Source organism: Cucurbita moschata, unplaced genomic scaffold (assembly GCF_002738365.1).
Source record: "Cucurbita moschata cultivar Rifu unplaced genomic scaffold, Cmos_1.0 Cmo_Scf00025, whole genome shotgun sequence".
Lineage (NCBI taxonomy): Eukaryota > Viridiplantae > Streptophyta > Magnoliopsida > Cucurbitales > Cucurbitaceae > Cucurbita > Cucurbita moschata.
In genome coordinates, this window is record NW_019268541.1 from 2,333,633 (window position 1) to 2,351,310 (window position 17,678).

Here is a 17,678-nt window from a genome sequence, read left to right on the forward strand (position 1 = left end):
AAGAGGTGAGAATGTTTGCTGAAACCACTTCTCACCCGTGAAAGTTCTCTATTTATAATTAAATAAATTAGAAGGATATAAAAAAAAAAAAGTAATAAATGGAAAGATAGTTGCCCGTTAGATATTTGCTTTTAATAAAATATCAAATATAATTAAGTACTAGCTAAGTGTCGGATTTGAACAAACGTGACGCTTAGATCTGAAAAATTCAAAGAGAGGTCGAGAAACATTTTTTGTTAAGATGTCAACAACCTGGTTCGGAGGAGACGTAGAGAAACACTTTCTTGCCCATTGAAAAATGTAGAGGGATCGTCACTCAGCAGCGTTGCTACCTTAGCTTCGGCGAGAATGTCTAACTCATGAAGAGGGATCGTCGCTTAGCGATGATGCTGCCTTGGCTCCCACGAGAATATGTGTAACCCAAGAAGTAGAAGGGGAAACCTAGAGCAAGGGTTAAAGACAATGTTGAAGTCGGAAGAGTCGTCACATTTGACGAGATTCCAAAGGTAAATCTCTGCATAAGGTCGATAGGTTTCTCGAGATTCTGTATATTTTTTATGGGAACGCTCATGAGGATTCTGAAGTTGTATGTACAAAGTATGGCGAGTGGTGATTTGGAGGTCAAAAAGGTGGAGTCGAAGAGTAATCAATCAGCTCCGAAGGCAAATATCCGCTAGCAGCTACTGTCTTCTTTGGGTTTTTCCTTTCGGCCTTCCCTAAGAGGGTTTTAAAATGTATCTACTAGGGAAACGTTTCCACACCCTTATAAAAAATGCTTCGTTCTCCACCTCCATCAATGTAGGATCTCACGGTTTCAATGCTTTACTACTTTCGGAAAAGCTCTACCAAGATTTCCTTCCTTGATTGCTTGGTTAATTTTCGTAGAAATGAAAAATTGGCTTAGGTTGTCTTGATGGTATTAGCACAAAAGAAAAATAACCCATCGACAAATCGTTGTTATGTACGGAATAGTTCAATTGTTAAAGGAATTAATGTGACAAACGTTTGAATCTTCATCTTGTATCGTTCAGTGCAGGTAGCAAAAGGATCGAGTCCTTTGAAATTGATACCATTAAGTTAAAAATAATTTTTATCAGATCTTACACCATCGATTGGATCGATTAGAAAGGATAACGAAACACTTATAAGAGTGTGGAAATATCTCTCTAATAGACGCGTTTTAAAATCGTGAGGTGGACACTAGGTGATACATAACTGATGGACGAACACGACTCTACACTCCACGATGATATGATATTGTCATAGGCTCTCGTGGCTTTGTTTTGGGCTTCCACAGAATGTTTCGTTACCAATGTGGAGAGTTTGTTTATAAATTCATGATCATTCCCTAAATTAGCTGGCGTATAGGCTGGTAGGTGATGGTAGGTGAACTTGGTTGAACAAAGTATTGACGAATTAGGAAGAAATAATTACCTCTGTTAAAAGTAAATTTACAGTGCGAGGTAAATATTGAAATAACAAATAAAAACACTGCCCTGGACACGCTGCTCTGGTTTTCATTCGGAGAAAAGAACAATGGCGTCTTCGTCGTCGTCTTCTTCTTCAGCTCTCTCAAGAATATCTAATCTCAGTAGACATTTTCACCCATCAGACTCGAAGAGCAGCGATAATCCACAGGTCAGAATCATCAAAACAATCTCTTGAAACCACTTTTTCCAGCTTTTTTGCTTATTATCTCATCAATGTTGAAGGGTGCCATTGACGCTCCATTTCGAGGCCTAATTAAGATATCCACCGAAGTTTCTGCTGCCATGTCGCGCGGGCATCCTGTTGTTGCCCTCGAATCAACCATCATCTCTCATGGTGACTCTGATTTTCTTTTGCCATTTCAATTGTTTGATTGCGGTGGCTTTTGGTTTTTCGTTGAAGTATTTGAAACCCTAGAACCTCTTTTGTCTAAACCTAAGAAGCATAAACACTTTAATTTAATTACCGTGTCCTGGATAATCTGGTACTCATTGGACATGAATGGGACATTTGTTGAACATGTATCAAACGCTTGTTAAGTATACTAAATAGACACATATATGACAAAAATAATAAATTTTGAGAGCGAAATAGGCCGAACTAATTATTTATGCATATAAATGCTTGAACTCATTGACTTTGGATTTACTTTTTTGTATGAAAATGATATAGTTTAAGAAGTGTATATTTTAATGAACGAGTTCTTACTCTGTCTATATGCTAGATTTCAAGAAAATAATGAATGTGCCGTCTTCCATTTCGTGTCGTATCCCTGTTTTGGATATCATTTCATGATCATGATCACCTAGCTTTGGTTCTCTGATGAGTTGAATCCTGTAGAAAATTGGACAAAAGAGGGAATAATGTGGACATAAAGAAACGAAATGAAGTGACTAATTGAACACTAATATTGTGTATGATTATCAGAGTAAGAATTATTGCATTTGAAAATCATTGGTTTTACTCGAGAATTTGCTTTCTGAATTGCTTTCCATGTCATCCCGATAATTGGGTAGTCAAATCACCACCACCAAGGGAAAATTTTGAGGACAAAGATCCACCCTCAAGGAAAGAAATCTGCATGGAAAATAGAAATGAAAAAAAGAAATTCTTGTGCAGTCTCGGTGAGCTTGAAATGAGTAGACAGCAAAGTTGGTGTAAGACAGACTGCATACATTACAGCAGCAGGCTGCATGCTAAAATGGAGTGCAGTCTGCACAAAAAAAGACAACAGAAAGACAGTAGAGGCAGCAACAGCTGAGTAGTGCAGTCTGCAGCTGGGTAGTCTGGCAGCAGCAGCAGCAGAGGCACCTGTGAGGGAAGTCTGCTCACTGCTGAACCATCTCTTGAGAGGCTAGACCGAAAGTTGCACAAAAAAGGTATAGAGTCAACTATATAGCAGCCCCTTCAACCAAAAACACCACACAACTCTTTCCAATCTCCTTAAAACTCAAGAACAAACAAACCAAAAAATTCAGCTTGCAAACTACAACAATGAGCTAGAGGGAAGCAAGCTGTGCAAGAGGAGCTTGAGAAGGTGCAACACAACACAATGAGAAAATATAGAAACACCAGTAAGAGTACGAGCGTCTAACTCATCCAAACAAGTGACTTTGATGATAGAACATCTCCCATCCGAGGTAGGTAATGACATTTAGAAAGGATTCAGGAAATGTAGGATATATTACGGGAAACCTCCTTTCCAGCAACACTACTCTTGAATTGAGGAGCTCGTAGCCTAGAAGAGATAGAAGAAGGAGAGAAGTGCAACAAGATGAGTTACATGAGATAATCAAGATTCCTTTCTCACTAGCCCCGGATTGAAAAGGAAGGGAAAGGGAAAGAACAAAATGAGGAACTCTACGACACAAATAGAAAGATTTGCAACTGAGGAGGCATATAACAAGTACGAGCTCCGGATCGAAAAGGCGGTGCGAGGAAGGAGAGAAGTGCAACAAGATGAGTTAGAAGAGATAAATCAAGACTCCTTCCTCACTATCCCCGGATCGAAAAGGAAGGGGAAGGGAACAAACAAAATGAGGAACCCTACGACATAAATAGAAAGATTTTCAACCGAGGAGGTGTACAACAAGTAAGAGCTCCTCAGTTCAAGAGCAGGGTTGCTGGAAAGGAGGTTCCCTGTAATATATATCCTATATTTCTTGAATCTTTTCTAAATGCCATTACCGACCTTGGATGGGAGATGGTCTGTCATCAAAGTCACTTGTTTTGATGGGCTAGACGCTCGTACTCTTGCTGGTGTTTCTATATTTTCCCATTGTGTTGGTGTTGCACCTTCAAGCTCTTCTTGCTTCCTTCTAATTCTCGGTGCCATTGTTGTAGTTAGCAAACTGAAATTTTTCTGGTTTATTTGTTCTTGAGTTTGAAGTAGATTTGAAAGAGTTGTGTGGTGTTTTTGGTTGAAGGAACTGCTATATTAGTTGACTATACCTTTCTTGTGCAACTTACGGTCTAGCCTCTCAAGTGATGCTTTAGCAGTAAGCAGACTGTCCTCACAGGTGTCTCTGCTGCTGCCAGACTACCCAGCTGCGTCTACCTCTGCTATCTTTTCTTGTGCACACTGCACTGCATTTTGGCATGCAGACTGCTGATGTAATGTATGCCATCTGTCTTTCACCACCCTTGCTGTCTACCCATTTCAAGCTCACTGAGACTGCACAATGATTTTTTCATTTCTCTTTTACATGCAGATTTCTTTCCTTGGGGTAGCAAATCTTTTAGGATTGATGTGGATCTTTTTCCTTTACTAAGTGACTAATGAATGTTCAGTTTTGATGACTTAGGTTGTAGGATCCAGTAGTCTTCTTGATTTCAAAGCAGGAAAACTAGAGAAGGTTGACTATTTTTGGATATTAAAAAACTAATGAGCATAAATTTTTTCAGTTTTTTTAGCATTCATTGGGAAAATTATTTTTATTCATTGTGAAGTGGTTGACATCTTTCTGTTGTTTTGTCTCTTTGTATGTAGGTATGCCATATCCGCAAAATCTGGAAACTGCAAAGGAAGTAGAAGCAATAGTGAGGAAGAATGGAGCATTTCCTGCAACTGTAGCAATTTTAGATGGCACACCATGCGTAGGTGTTTATTAACTACTCAATCTCTATACCTGTCGATCCTTACTGTGCTTATGATAGTCACATTGTATACAATTTATCCTTACCATGGAGCAAATTTCTAATCATAATCAAAGGAACCCCTCTCTTCGAGGATTTAACCATCTCTATCATTTGATCTAGTCCATTTGGATTGAAGAGCTTGAATTAGCCTTGATCTCTTGATTTATCTGTTCATGAAATGTTCCTCTAGCTCATGTTCTAATACATTCACCGTATGGTGTAACTAATTCTTTGAATGGTCATCGATGCTTTAGTGGTATCCATGTGTCAGGGTGCTATGAACTTTTTTTCTAATTGTTGCGTCCTTTAACTGTTGAAATTTGTGAAGTATGAGCACTTTAAGCTATATTCTTATGCATCCATTTCACCTTCTGTGTGCAGAGTTAAATTTTCCTGTTGTTTTGTATCTTATGGGTTCATCTCTGCAATTGTGACACTGTTTTAAAAGGAGCTTTAATGAAAATTTTTTCTTGGTGTGAGATCCCACATCGGTTGGGGGGGAGAACGAAGCATTCTTTATAAGGGTGTGGAAACCTCTCCCTAGCAGACGCCTTATAAAAACCTTGAGGGAAAGCCTAAGAGGAAAAGCCCAAAGAATCTGCTAGTAGTGGGCTTGGGTCATTACACTTTGAATGTGGCATTGTGACAATTTTCATGGTGGAAGTTGCAAGGGATAAAATTGTTTTTGAGAACAAAACCTTTGAATGCAATAAATTGGAACAATGGCCATTTACAACATCTGTCAGCGTCGTTACAAGAATCTTCAAAATACGCTTCTTGAGGTAGATGGCAAGTGGCATACGATTATTTTCTTTTTGCAACCCTTTTCTACCTTGGTATAGGTTTCATTTTAGCGTTTCTTATTCAATGCTTGTACTAATTTCACTTCCTTAGTAAAAGTATTCATTCAGAATTAAAACCTTCAAAACTCTTCTCTCTTTCTTTTTTTTTTTATCTTTTTCTTTTGTTTTCCTTCCCGACCGATTATCTCATTGGTTGGTACTTTTTTCACCTTTAAATTTCTAATTCTGTGGGGCTCTATGTATGCAGGCCTGAACGAGGAAGAATTGGAGAGGTTGAGTATTCTAGGAACCCGAGTTCGAAAGACGGCTAGGAGGGACATAGCACAAGTTGTGAGTATTAGTTTAGCTATTATGTTTTTTTGTTGATTCATCCTGAGTGGCATTGAACCTTGTCAATTACTCTTCTTTTCGCTGGTACTAATTCCATCTTTTATGAACAGCAGAGTAACTCATGCTTTAGGATACAATCTAAACATTATTTAACTTTCAAACATTTTTTAGTTCTTAAAGTACCTTTCTTTTGTTATTAATCACCAATATTCTTATTAGAAATGTAAAGAAACACCAGGTCCAAAATTTCTTCTGGTTGTATGTTACTGGTTTTACATTCAGAAATTATCCAAGGCTTGAACTGAAATTGTATATTTGAATAGTTGCCATAAAAATATCGATCTTGATAGTTGTATGATATAATAATTCTTTCCTTTTCTTTTCTCCATTATTTTTAACCATACGAGCATGGATCTGTTATAAACTACGTGGTACTGTTTTTTGAGTTGTGTCGTTTCTACGTGGATAATTATTTCCTATCTTGTGACGACTTATAAGGTTGCTGGCAAAGGAAATGGTGCTACTACTGTTTCTGCAACAATGTTCTTTGCTTCTAGGGTGAGCACATCGTATTCAGTAACACACTTCTCAATTGTTCGATTTTCGAACCTTTTCACCGGTTCTGTACATGGAAATTTATTATAGGTTGGCATCCCTGTGTTTGTGACTGGGGGCATTGGAGGAGTCCATAGACATGGTGAAAAAAGTAAGATACTTATGTATGGACGAACGACAACAAACCCATGATTAACTTTTTCCATCTTATTTACTTGTTTTCGACCGCTTTTTGCAGCGATGGATATATCTTCTGATCTCACTGAGCTAGGAAGAACACCTGTAGCAGTCATCTCAGCTGGCGTAAAATCGATATTAGATATCCCCAGGACTCTTGAATATTTGGTATAGTTGTATATTTCCCTCCCTTCAACCTTATTACACATCGTGCAGCTTTCTTTTTAATTCACCGTCCCAAAAATGTTATTAACAGGAAACTCAGGGAGTGTGTGTTGCAGCTTATAGAACGAACGAATTTCCTGCATTTTTTACTGAAACCAGCGGCTGCAAGGTATTGAATCCAAAACTTCTTTATGCCTCTAGATCTTTACACATTTCTGAAGACTAGGTAGTTTACCGTGTATAGATGGTATCGTATTCCAGGTATACCGTCACTAATATACGATCGTATAACTGAAGATCATCGTAAATTTATAGGGTATAGATTTTCGCCAGTTGGTGGGCTAGATTTTGTTTGTTTGTTTCGTTTATGATGTACGAAATGCAGGCACCTTGTCGTGTTGATACCCCAGAAGAGGCTGCAAAGCTTATTGGCAAGTCACTAGTGAACCCTCAACCTTTCTTGATTTAAAGCATTGAATAACAGACTTCTAAATGGGCAATCTAACGTGATATGCTGTTATGACTTTTTTGTTTGTGTTCCTCTGCAGATGCCAACATGAATCTTGGGCTCGGAAGTGGAATTCTGATATCTGTTCCAATTCCAAAAGAGCATTCAGCTTCTGGAAGCTTAATTGAGAATGCAATACAAAGCGCTCTTCAAGAAGCTCGGTAATGAACCGACAACTCTAAATTTATTTCGAACTTATCTGTAATTATGTTGTGTTATATATTGAGCGTATAGCGTTATAAACTGGAGGCGAAGATTTGAACCTTCAACTAGGCAATTGTTGAGCTATGTTGAGACTCATCAGTTTGTATATACAAATTACAGGGAGAAGAATATTGTGGGAAATGCTGAAACTCCTTTCTTACTTAAAAGGGTGAATGAACTCACTCAAGGAGCCTCCCTCGCTTCGAGTATCCTTCAATTTACCATACTATGCGAACATTTTTATCACAGTAAATATGCATATGTTCTGGCTGAGTTAGGTTGACGATGAAGTTTTTATGATGATGAAGAAGCGAAACAAGTTATTTATTTCGTTTACCTTTTTAAGTTCTATTTGGACATGGATTGTTGTTTTGTTTCATGATATTCTTTAACTTTCCCAAGATATTGCACTTGTAAAGAACAATGCTCTTGTGGGTGCTAGGATTGCTGTTGCCCTTGCCAAGCTTAGAGTGCAATAGGAGGAAGGTACATTTCAAATTCTTTTAGTTTTGGATCACAATTACAGCATTGTCTTGTTTAATATGATTTCATGGATGGGATGAACATCACATCAGTGAATTTCTTCATCAAGACAGTATCATGAACATCTCTCGTTGAAAGTTAGCCGGGTGTAACAGCGCATACACCGCATACACCCAAGCCCACCCCAAGTAGATATTGTCTTTTTTAGAGCTTCCCTTTCGGACTTTCTTTCAAGGTTTTTAAAACGTGTCTGTTAAGAAGAGGTTTTCACATCCTTATAAAGAATGTTTCGTTCTCTTCCCCAACCGACGCGGGATCTCACAATCCACTCCCCTTTGGGGCCCAGTGTCCTCGCTGCCACTCGTTCTCTTCTCCAATCGATGTGAGACCCCCCAATCCACCCCCTTTGAGGCCCAGCGTCCTTGCTGACACACCGCTTCATGTCCACCCCCTTCAGGTCTCAGTCTCCTTGCTGACACATCTCCTGATGTTTAGCTCTGATAGCATTTGTAACCGCTCAAGTCCACTGCTAGCAAATATTTTCTATGGGCTCTCCCTTTCGAGCCTCCTCTCAAAGTTTTTAAAATGTGTCTACCAGGGTGAGATTTTCACACCCTTAAAAGAATGTTTTGTTCTCCTCCCCGATGTGGGATCTGACACGGTCTAATTTTATTTTATTTCTTACTGAAAGAACATACTTCAATACAAAAAAAGAATCTGATCTTCTTCTAAGTGTTCTTTTAAATATTCAGGGAGGCTTTGCTTACTTGAACGCTAGCTTTGAAAGGCATGAAAGCTCAGATTGCTGTTCAAGGAGGCTTATCTGATTTAGAACTTCCTTTTCCTTACATTTTTTTGTTGGGAGTTCCTTTTGCTTGGTCTCGAAACCTTATCATAAATTTCACTGTATATTTATCTATAAGGCTTAGGATTGTATCAAGTTTGTTGGATTTTGAAATTTAAGTTGCATTCAACATGGAAATGCCAGAAATGACCTGAATATGATTAAAATTCGTTGTTGTTCTCTGATTTAAAGTTGATTTGATTTCATATGTCACATATGAATTATGTTTTATGTTTTAAATTTTCAATTGCATATACTTTTCATTAGGAGTGCTAAAAAATCCGATAAACCATAATAATCATATCAACCTAAGCGTAAATCTATCCTATATGGTAAGTTGGATTATGAATTTATTTAGGTTGGGTCGAGTTCGAATAAACAAAAAAAAAAAAAAATTTACAAATTGAATGAATCAACCCAAATTTATTAATTATTTAAAGTAAATCATAAATGCATCGTTATCTTTCCACTCTTAAAAATAATTTTTAATCGGGTAATTTTTCAAAAGACATTTAAATATTTAAAATTAAGTAAACTACATTTTACTTAAAAAAAAAAAAAAATTGAACAAATGACTTGAACTCACTAAACTCAAAAAGGTTTAGGTTAAAAATTTTACCCGGGTCTAAAAATATGTCACAACTTGACACAATCCAACCTATGAACACCCTTACATTTCATACATATTCAGTATTTTATATATTAATTAATTTAATAAATGTAAATTGAAATTTTATGTCTAATGAAACATTAAACTTTTACTTGTGTTCGGTAGATTCATGAATTTTAAAAAAATATTAAATACACCACCTATTAGACAAAAAATTACAATTTTAGGGATCTATTAAACACAAAATTGAAAGTTCAAAGATCTATTACACACTTTTGAAAGTTCAGAGATCCATTTAACACAAAATTAAACTTTCCATCTATTAGACACAAAATTCAAAGTTAAAAGATCTATTACACACTTTTGAAAGCTAAGATCCATTTAAAAATTTTCCATTTATTAGACACAAAATTGAAAGTTTAAAATCTATTACACACTTTTGAAAGCTCAGAGATCCATTTAACACAAAATTAAGATCTATTACACACTCTTAAAAGCTCAGAGATCCATTTAACACAAAATTAAACTTTCAAAGACCTAAATATTTTTTTGAAAGTACCCGTAGTCACAAAATTTTGATCGAAAGTTTCCTAGTCACAAAATTTAGAGATTGATTGCAAGCACATAGTCACAAAAATGGATGCAAGTTGGAAGAACAAAAAGAAACAAAAGAAAATAAAGGAAGTGGGGGATCCTTTTTGAGAATGGGGTATGAGAGTGAAGAAGTAGGGATGAATGTAGTATCTAATTTTGGAAGATAGCTGAACCACCATGTCCTTTTGTCTTAATAGAGTGGAAGATAATACAAAGTGTATGGTCATTGCCATTTCAAAACAAAACAAAACCAAACAAATTTGGGGTTTTGGAAGCACATTGGTGTTCATCTTTCTTGCATTTACCCCATCACTTAGCCCCACTAGGAAACAACCTCCAACAATGGCTACCCTTTTGTCTTTGTTATGGCATGTTTGGATTTATCCTTCTTTTGGGAATATATTAAAACCCTAACCTTGATTCCTTTTCCACCAAACATCAAGACAAAAATGTAAGAAACACTTTAACTAGAGATACACGTGAAAATAATGATTCACTGAAGTCGTTACTATATGGGGTTGATGGTCGGGTTTTTACCCGTATTCAACTAGCTATCTAATACTTTTTCTCTTAGAAGCAAAGATCGATGGATGGTTAAGTTGTTGGTGACATGTCTAAAGATGTGAGAACTCACGTCAGTTAGAGAAGGGAATGAAACATTTTTTATAATTGTGAAAACCTCTCCCTAGTATAATTACTTAAGTGTTGGTGGGTCTCTTTGTATGTGTTGTCTGGAAAGAGGACTCAATGATTATTCGTTTGCCGGAACCAGAAGTCAAAATTTTGGTAGATAGGGATCCCGTAAAAACTTCTTTCGAGGAATGGACCAAACCGGGTCAAAGCAGACAATATCTACTTACAATGGGTTTGGGGTATTACAAATGGTATCACCAGGCAAGGACACTGGCCCCTAAGGGGGTAGATTGTGAGATCCCACATCGGTTAGGGAGGACAACGAAACATTCCTTATACGGGTGAAAATCTCTCCCTAGCAAACACGTTTTAAAATCATGGGGGGGCTTAGAGCCAATCACCTCTGCCAATGAAGACGCTAGCCTCTAGGGAGTGGATTGAATATCAGTTGAAGAGGGGAACGAAACATTCTTTATAATGTTGAAAATCTCTTCCTAGCAAACGCGTTTTAAAACTGTGAGGCTGACGGCAATACTCAATGAGTCAAAGCGGATAAAAAGAGAAGGCGTACGTTCTCTAAATTTACTAGCTGACTCAATAATGAACGCTAAACTTACCAAGAACTCGAACGGACTGATTAGCTGGTAAAAGATTCACTTTTGTAAGGATCCAAGACAGATGAAACCAATCATTGAGTTCAAACCTACCATAATAGAGCTAACCCTTTTTCAGGCAAAGGTGAAAACAGAGGCAAGTGGTTTTTTCCACCCCTTTTGAGCCAGAGCGAGAAGAGAAAAACAGAAGGCTGAGCTTCTCAGAAATTCCATATTCCCCACTTTAGAGTAAAAGACAAGACATTAATGACGACAAAACCATCATACCACCACGCTTTGTCCACAACGTAGTCATCTAACGGAGGCCTGAGAGAGAGTGAGAGAGGGAAAGAACTGAATTGATGATGGAAACAGAGGAAATCCCCCATACTCAATTCAAGTACCGACACTTTCTTCTTCAGCTTCTTTTTTTTTTTCTGTTTTTTGCTCCTCTGTTCCACAACGTTGGTTCTGTTCTGTTCTTGAACAATGATTCAAGACGAAGGCATATCCACCATAACTTCCACCCCTCTCCAATTCTTCACAATGATGCCTCTTTCACCCAAATTGGGTTCTCCATATCTATGGCTTAGAGAGCTCAAATCTGAGGAGAGGGGTTTGTATCTAATCCATTTTTTGCTTACTTGTGCAAACCATGTAGCTGTTGGTAGACTTGACAGTGCTAATCTTGCCCTTGATCAAATATCACATCTTGCTTCTGCTGATGGTGATACAATGCAGCGCATTGCGGCGTACTTCGCCGAGGCTCTTGCGGATCGAGTCCTCAAGACATGGCCTGGTCTTTACAAGGCCTTTAACTCCACTAAGATACCAATGGTTTCAGAGGAGATTCTTGTTAAGAAACTGTTCTTTGAAATGTTTCCTTTTCTCAAGGTGGCTTTTGTGCTTACTAATCAAGCTATTGTTGAAGCCATGGAGGGGGAAAAGATGATTCATATAATTGATCTTAATGGGAATGAAACTGCTCAGTGGCTTGCACTTATGCAAGTATTGAGTGCTAGGCCTGAAGGGCCTCCCCATTTGAGAATCACCGGTGTTCATCCACAGAAGGAGATTCTGGATCAAATGGCTCCTAGGTTGACAGAAGTAGCTGAAAAATTGGATATCCCGTTTCAATTCAACTCCGTTATCAGCCAACTTGAGGATCTCGATATCGAAAAGCTTCGTGTAAAAACCGGGGAGGCTCTGGCTATCAATTCAGTTCTTCAGTTGCACACCCTTTTGGGCTCTGATGAAGTCTTGCAAAAGCCATCTTCATCAGCAGCCAAGAGTGCAAATGTAGTTCAATACTCGAGATACTCGTTGAGTGAGTTACTCGACAAGGATTTGGTTCACAGGTGCAGTCCAAGCCCCGACTCGGTTTCCTCATCAGCTCTATCTCAATCTAATGCAACAAAGATCAACAGATTTTTGGATGGATTGTGGAGCTTGACGCCGAAGGTGATGGTTGTGACAGAACAAGATTGTAACCACAATGGTTCAACTCTTATGGAGAGATTACTAGAGGCACTCCACACCTATGCAGCTATTTTTGATTGCTTGGAGTCTAACATGTCAAGAACATCCGTGGAGAGGTTGAAGTTGGAAAAGATGCTATTTGGGGAAGAGATTAAGAACATCATAGCTTGTGAGGGAGTAGAGAGGAAGGAACGACATGAAAAACACGAGAAATGGTGTCAACGATTCCATATCGCCGGGTTCAGGCATGTGTCTTTGAGTTATTATGGCATGCTGCAGGCACATAGCCTGTTGCAGGGCTATGGTTGTGATGGTTATAGGATGAAGGAAGAGAATGGTTGTGTGATGATTTGTTGGCAAGATCGTCCATTGTTCACAGTATCAGCTTGGAGGTGCTGTAATAGAATGAATATAGAAACTGCTTTCTCATTATAGGCCAAAGAATTCTTTTCATTTCTATTAGATTAGCGTACGGGAATGATCACGAAATCGTCTTCTTACCCGAAAAATCCCCGAGGCCTCCATATGTTTGTTCAAACTAATATATCATCACATTTGTTTTACTTCCCAAGTTCAAACTGTATGTTTGTTCATACAGCTCCGCAGTCAGTAACTACAATCTTTCTATAAATCTATTCTATTCCACCTACAATCTTCAGGTATTCACAATCCCGTTCGAATCCCGAGATCGACTCGATAAAAAGGCGGCATCAGTATTTGCAAATCAGTAGAGTCTGTTCAATCAAGAACCAATTTCCAAGTTCCAAACCGACTTCTAAGTTATAGTGTTAATGCTGGCCAGCCTAATACCATTCCCCTGAATTCATGTGGTTATTTATAACTGCAATCATATACTGTCATCGCTACCTAAAACAATGAATTGGGTAATCCGAAATGAGCACGAATGATTAAATATGGCTAGGCAAAAAAAAAACACACCTTTTCATCCTAGGAATGAATTCAAAGGGAACTCAAAAAAAAAAAAGAAAGAGTTTGAGCTCTTTTGGCTCGGAAAACAACATCCTAGAAGATCTTGAGTGCATGATGGGTTGATGATTAAATTTTGAAAACATAGTAAAAGACATAGTGGCTAAAGTTAAAAATGCGCGTTGAAGTACCTGCAGTAAATGGAAGACTTCCCAATAGAAAGCAGTGATGATATCTATCTCTTCCTCATTTTCTCCTTCTCCTTGCAATCACTGCAGCGTTTCCCTTCTTTCCCTCGGTATAATAGTTGCATTGATATTATAGCTTTTTGGTTATATTGTTCCCCTTGGTATAATAGTTGCGCGTTGATATAATAGTTCTCCTTCTTTCCCTTGGTATAACAGTTGCATTGATATGGTTCTTCCCCCGTTATATTGTTTACTTGTTGCATTGATAGGCTGGTTCCCTTCTTTCCCTTGGTATAATAGTTGCATTGACATAATTGTTCCCTAGTGATATTGTTTCCTTGGTTTAATCGTTGCATTGATATAATAGTTTTCTAGTTATATTGTTGTCGTGGTATAATAATTGCATTGATTTGATAGTTCCTAGTTATATTGTTTCTAGTAAAATAGTTGCATTCGTTAATCACAATCTTTTCGGTCATTCTCAATTTGATGAATTGTGTTTGTCAATGAATGAATTGCTACAATTACCTCCTTGCAAGAGCAATTTCGTCTCATCAAAAGTCAACTAAATTATTCATGTTTGATTGAAGGTACATTAACTTTCAGTATCTGAGATTTTTTCAGATTTTACACGTGTGATACTTGTTCCATCTATTTCTCCAAGCAAATCTTTTCGCATCGCACAATGTCTACCGTATCTATCTGCTTGCCCCTTATTAGTGGAGACAAAATAAAGTGTCTATAATAAAGATGTTTATTGGTCTGCTCTTGATTCAACATACGGCTTTAGTGTTCAAGTTGATATTCTTAATTTCTCTTAATATTTTTTTATCAAATCATTGTTGAATTAACTTTTTCGAAGTAAATTTTTATTTTTATTTTTTTAAAAAAATTGACCTACTTCAAAATTCCAAAGGATAAGGTAAAACTGTACACCTTTGGCACTTGCGGTTCTTCTTCACCTTGAGTAACAGTTCTTCTAACTAGGAGGGGACCCTCCATTGCCCTTTCTTGGAAAAGGATTCCCACCTAGTAACTAGGAGGTTTCGTTCCCTTTTCTTTCATTGAGACTTTTTTTTAGGGACTCGGACCTCAGAGTCATCTACTCCTTTTTCTAAAAATCAACATACCAAAATCATTCCACTAGTTATCGGCATAGTCTTTTCTCTTAAGGAGGACCGTACTTGATCAATCCAAATTATTTTGCATGTTAAGGACTTTTCAAATGCAACTATTATACCAAGGGAAAGAAGGGGTATTGTCGTATCAATGCAACTATTATACCAAGGGAAACAATATAACCAAAAAGCTACAATATCAACTATTATAGGGAAAGAAGGGGAACAACCGTCATATATCAATGCAACTATTATACCAAAAGAAATAATATAACTAGGGAACCACCGTATCAATGTAATTATTAAACCAAGGAAACAATCATATCAATGCAACTATTATACAAAGGAATGTAATATAACAAAAAAAACTACCATATCAATGCAGTACAAGGAAAATAAGGGAAACCGTCATATCAACACAACTATTATACCTTGGTAAGCAATGTAACAAAATTACAATCGAGACAAAATATAACAATAGAACTACCATATTAATGCAACTATACCAAGGGAAAGAAAGGGTTAGTTGTATCAATGCAACTATTATACTAAGGGAAATAATATAACCAAAAAATTACCAAATCGATGCAACTATCATACCAAAGGGAAAAAGAGGAATAGTTATATCAATGCAACTATTATACCAAAGGAAACAATATAACTAGGGATCCTCACTATCAATGTAACAATTATATCAAGGAAACAATATATGGTTTCTACCGTATCAAAGTAACTCACCGAAGGAAACAATATAACTAAATCTAACACATCGATGAAACTATCTACCCACCACCAGCAAGCGTTGCAATGTTTGGTTCAGACCATACTCAGCCACTGCTTTGTATGTTATGTCAGTTGCTCGTTTGATATCCAAAAGCGTAACCACGGCCATGCAACTCATCAATGAAGAGCATGTATGCTCAATTGGAGTAATACAGTTACTATATTCCTCCAACACTTGAGCATATATTACCAAAGTGCCCCGCCAGCCTGACTTTGGTAGTATGCTCAATTTCTGATTAAAAAAATCCACGAAATGATTTTATGTTTCATGCTCAGACCAACATTCACAATATAATCAACCTCATAAACTAAAGTGAGAGCAGAGCTTTAGAAACCAAGAGCAAATTATGAGTGAGATATTCAACAAAGAGACCCAATAAATCCTCTATCCATGTCTCTTGAACTAAGTCTACTAGGAATGAAGATCACCGTGATAAATGTCAACTTAGGGAAAGGAATGTATGAAGATCACCTTTAGTACAAAGCACCAAAACAAAGGGGATCACAAATGATAAGTGTCGCCTTTAGGGAAAGGAAGTACCTGTGAACTAAGCCCATGATTTTCAGGTAATGCAATGCAATGCTAGTAAAGAAAAATCAACCCAGTCCTCTTCCCTCACTGCAAATGCAATGCTAGTAAAGAAAAATCAAGAAAGAAAAGTGGAATCAAGCCACCATTTAAATGATCGTAAAGATATATCGGCAAAGTTTGAGGATAAAAGGATCTTGAACAGGTTCTATCATCAAACACAAATAGGAAAAATATCAAAACTGGTATATGATATCCAGAGAAAAACTGGTATATGATACCCATGTGAAGTTGGAAGGAGAAGACATACACAATCCAGCCACATGGAATGTTGGGAGAAAGAAACGACAATTCATTTCAATAATGAGAATAAGGACAAAACAAAAGCAGCACAACAATCAATGAGAAAAAGATTAGGAAAATGAAAATTTCACTGTGTAATGCACATAGTTAACTACTCTCACAGAATCTCTAGCATTTTCCCGAATGGCGGGGTCGACACGGGACCTCGTGACCCTTGTCGACAAGTCGATGAGTTCATATCACAAGAGCGGCCTCCTAGAGCCAGCTGGTTGGAAAAATAAGGACAATGGAAAGAATCAGGAATCCAAAAGCAGAGAAAGATGCATACAACGAGTGGAACTACAGCAAGTTCAGGCTATGGCAGCTAACAGACTATGACAAGATGATCTTCATGGACGCCGACCTTATTAGGAATGCCAGAGATCTCCACAACAGGAAACAATGGCACCCTCTTCAACTCAGGAGTAATGCACATAGAGCCATCAAATTGCACATTCCAACTCCTAATGGATCATATCAACGAATTCGAATCCTACAATGGAGGTGACCAAGGATACTCAAACGAAGTATTCACATGGTGGCATAGAACCCCAAAACACATGAATTTCTTGAAGAACTTCAAGAAACAAAGAAAATGAAAACAAGGCTATTGGGTCTGACCTACCAATCCTCCTTTATGTTCTTCATTACTAGGGAAACAAGCCACGGATGTGCTTCAGAGATTACGACTGCAACTGGAATGTGCAAGCGACGTTGCGCATCAACGATGGTGGAAGGTCCACACCAAATGCCGGAGCTCCTGCAGCAATTTTTCCTGTTGAGATCAAAGCAAGAGGCCCAACAGGAATGGGACAGAATCCAAGCGGAGATTGGGAAATACAGCGACGGCCATTGGAGGATCAAAGGAGCAATTGTGGGAGCTAGGTTGACGATACCAAGTGATCGTCAACATAGCTCCCACAAGTACACCTTTATATTTCGACAAACATAAATCAAATAGTAATTTGATGAGACAAAATTGCTTTTTCAATGGATCAAGAATTTACCAGATTATGGTATCCCAGACAAGATTGCCGACAATGGAACAGTTGAAGATTGGTTGTTTAATCAAGGGGTTGTGGTTTTCGGATAGCAATAGCACGACGATCACAGAAGGTTACAATGCATTTGCTCTCTCCCTCGGCTTGTTCTGAATACAAGGCATGAGGTCTTATTTATAGACTGTT

At 37.7% G+C, this 17,678-nt stretch overlaps 2 protein-coding genes across 4 annotated transcripts in view; both read left to right on the forward strand.

The window, feature by feature from the left end:
* Positions 1-10,551, forward strand: part of LOC111461367 (pseudouridine-5'-phosphate glycosidase) — a 33,415-nt gene extending 22,864 nt beyond the window's left edge. For 2 of the 3 annotated variants that reach the window (XR_002713553.1, XR_002713554.1), the window contains exons 3-16: positions 1,528-1,638; positions 1,713-1,824; positions 4,478-4,588; positions 5,677-5,759; positions 6,258-6,317; positions 6,405-6,465; positions 6,553-6,659; positions 6,748-6,825; positions 7,042-7,087; positions 7,205-7,325; positions 7,489-7,574; positions 7,771-7,854; positions 8,604-8,708; positions 10,539-10,551. Coding sequence is in view for 1 of the 3 variants with exons in the window: in XM_023104870.1 (XP_022960638.1) it covers positions 1,537-1,638; positions 1,713-1,824; positions 4,478-4,588; positions 5,677-5,759; positions 6,258-6,317; positions 6,405-6,465; positions 6,553-6,659; positions 6,748-6,825; positions 7,042-7,087; positions 7,205-7,325; positions 7,489-7,574; positions 7,771-7,847 (1,044 nt within the window). In the remaining 2 variants the exon portion in view is untranslated. Of the gene's footprint in view, positions 1-1,464; positions 1,639-1,712; positions 1,825-4,477; positions 4,589-5,676; positions 5,760-6,257; positions 6,318-6,404; positions 6,466-6,552; positions 6,660-6,747; positions 6,826-7,041; positions 7,088-7,204; positions 7,326-7,488; positions 7,575-7,770; positions 7,855-8,603; positions 8,876-10,538 lie in introns of those variants that run through there. The other variant, XM_023104870.1, reaches the window with a different exon arrangement.
* Positions 10,552-11,224: 673 nt separating this feature from the next.
* LOC111461365 (scarecrow-like protein 3) lies at positions 11,225-13,172 on the forward strand. The gene has a single exon (XM_023104868.1). It carries the CDS (start codon positions 11,615-11,617, stop codon positions 13,037-13,039), a length of 1,425 nt encoding a protein of 474 aa, XP_022960636.1. The 5' UTR covers positions 11,225-11,614; the 3' UTR covers positions 13,040-13,172.
* Positions 13,173-17,678: the final 4,506 nt, after the last annotated feature.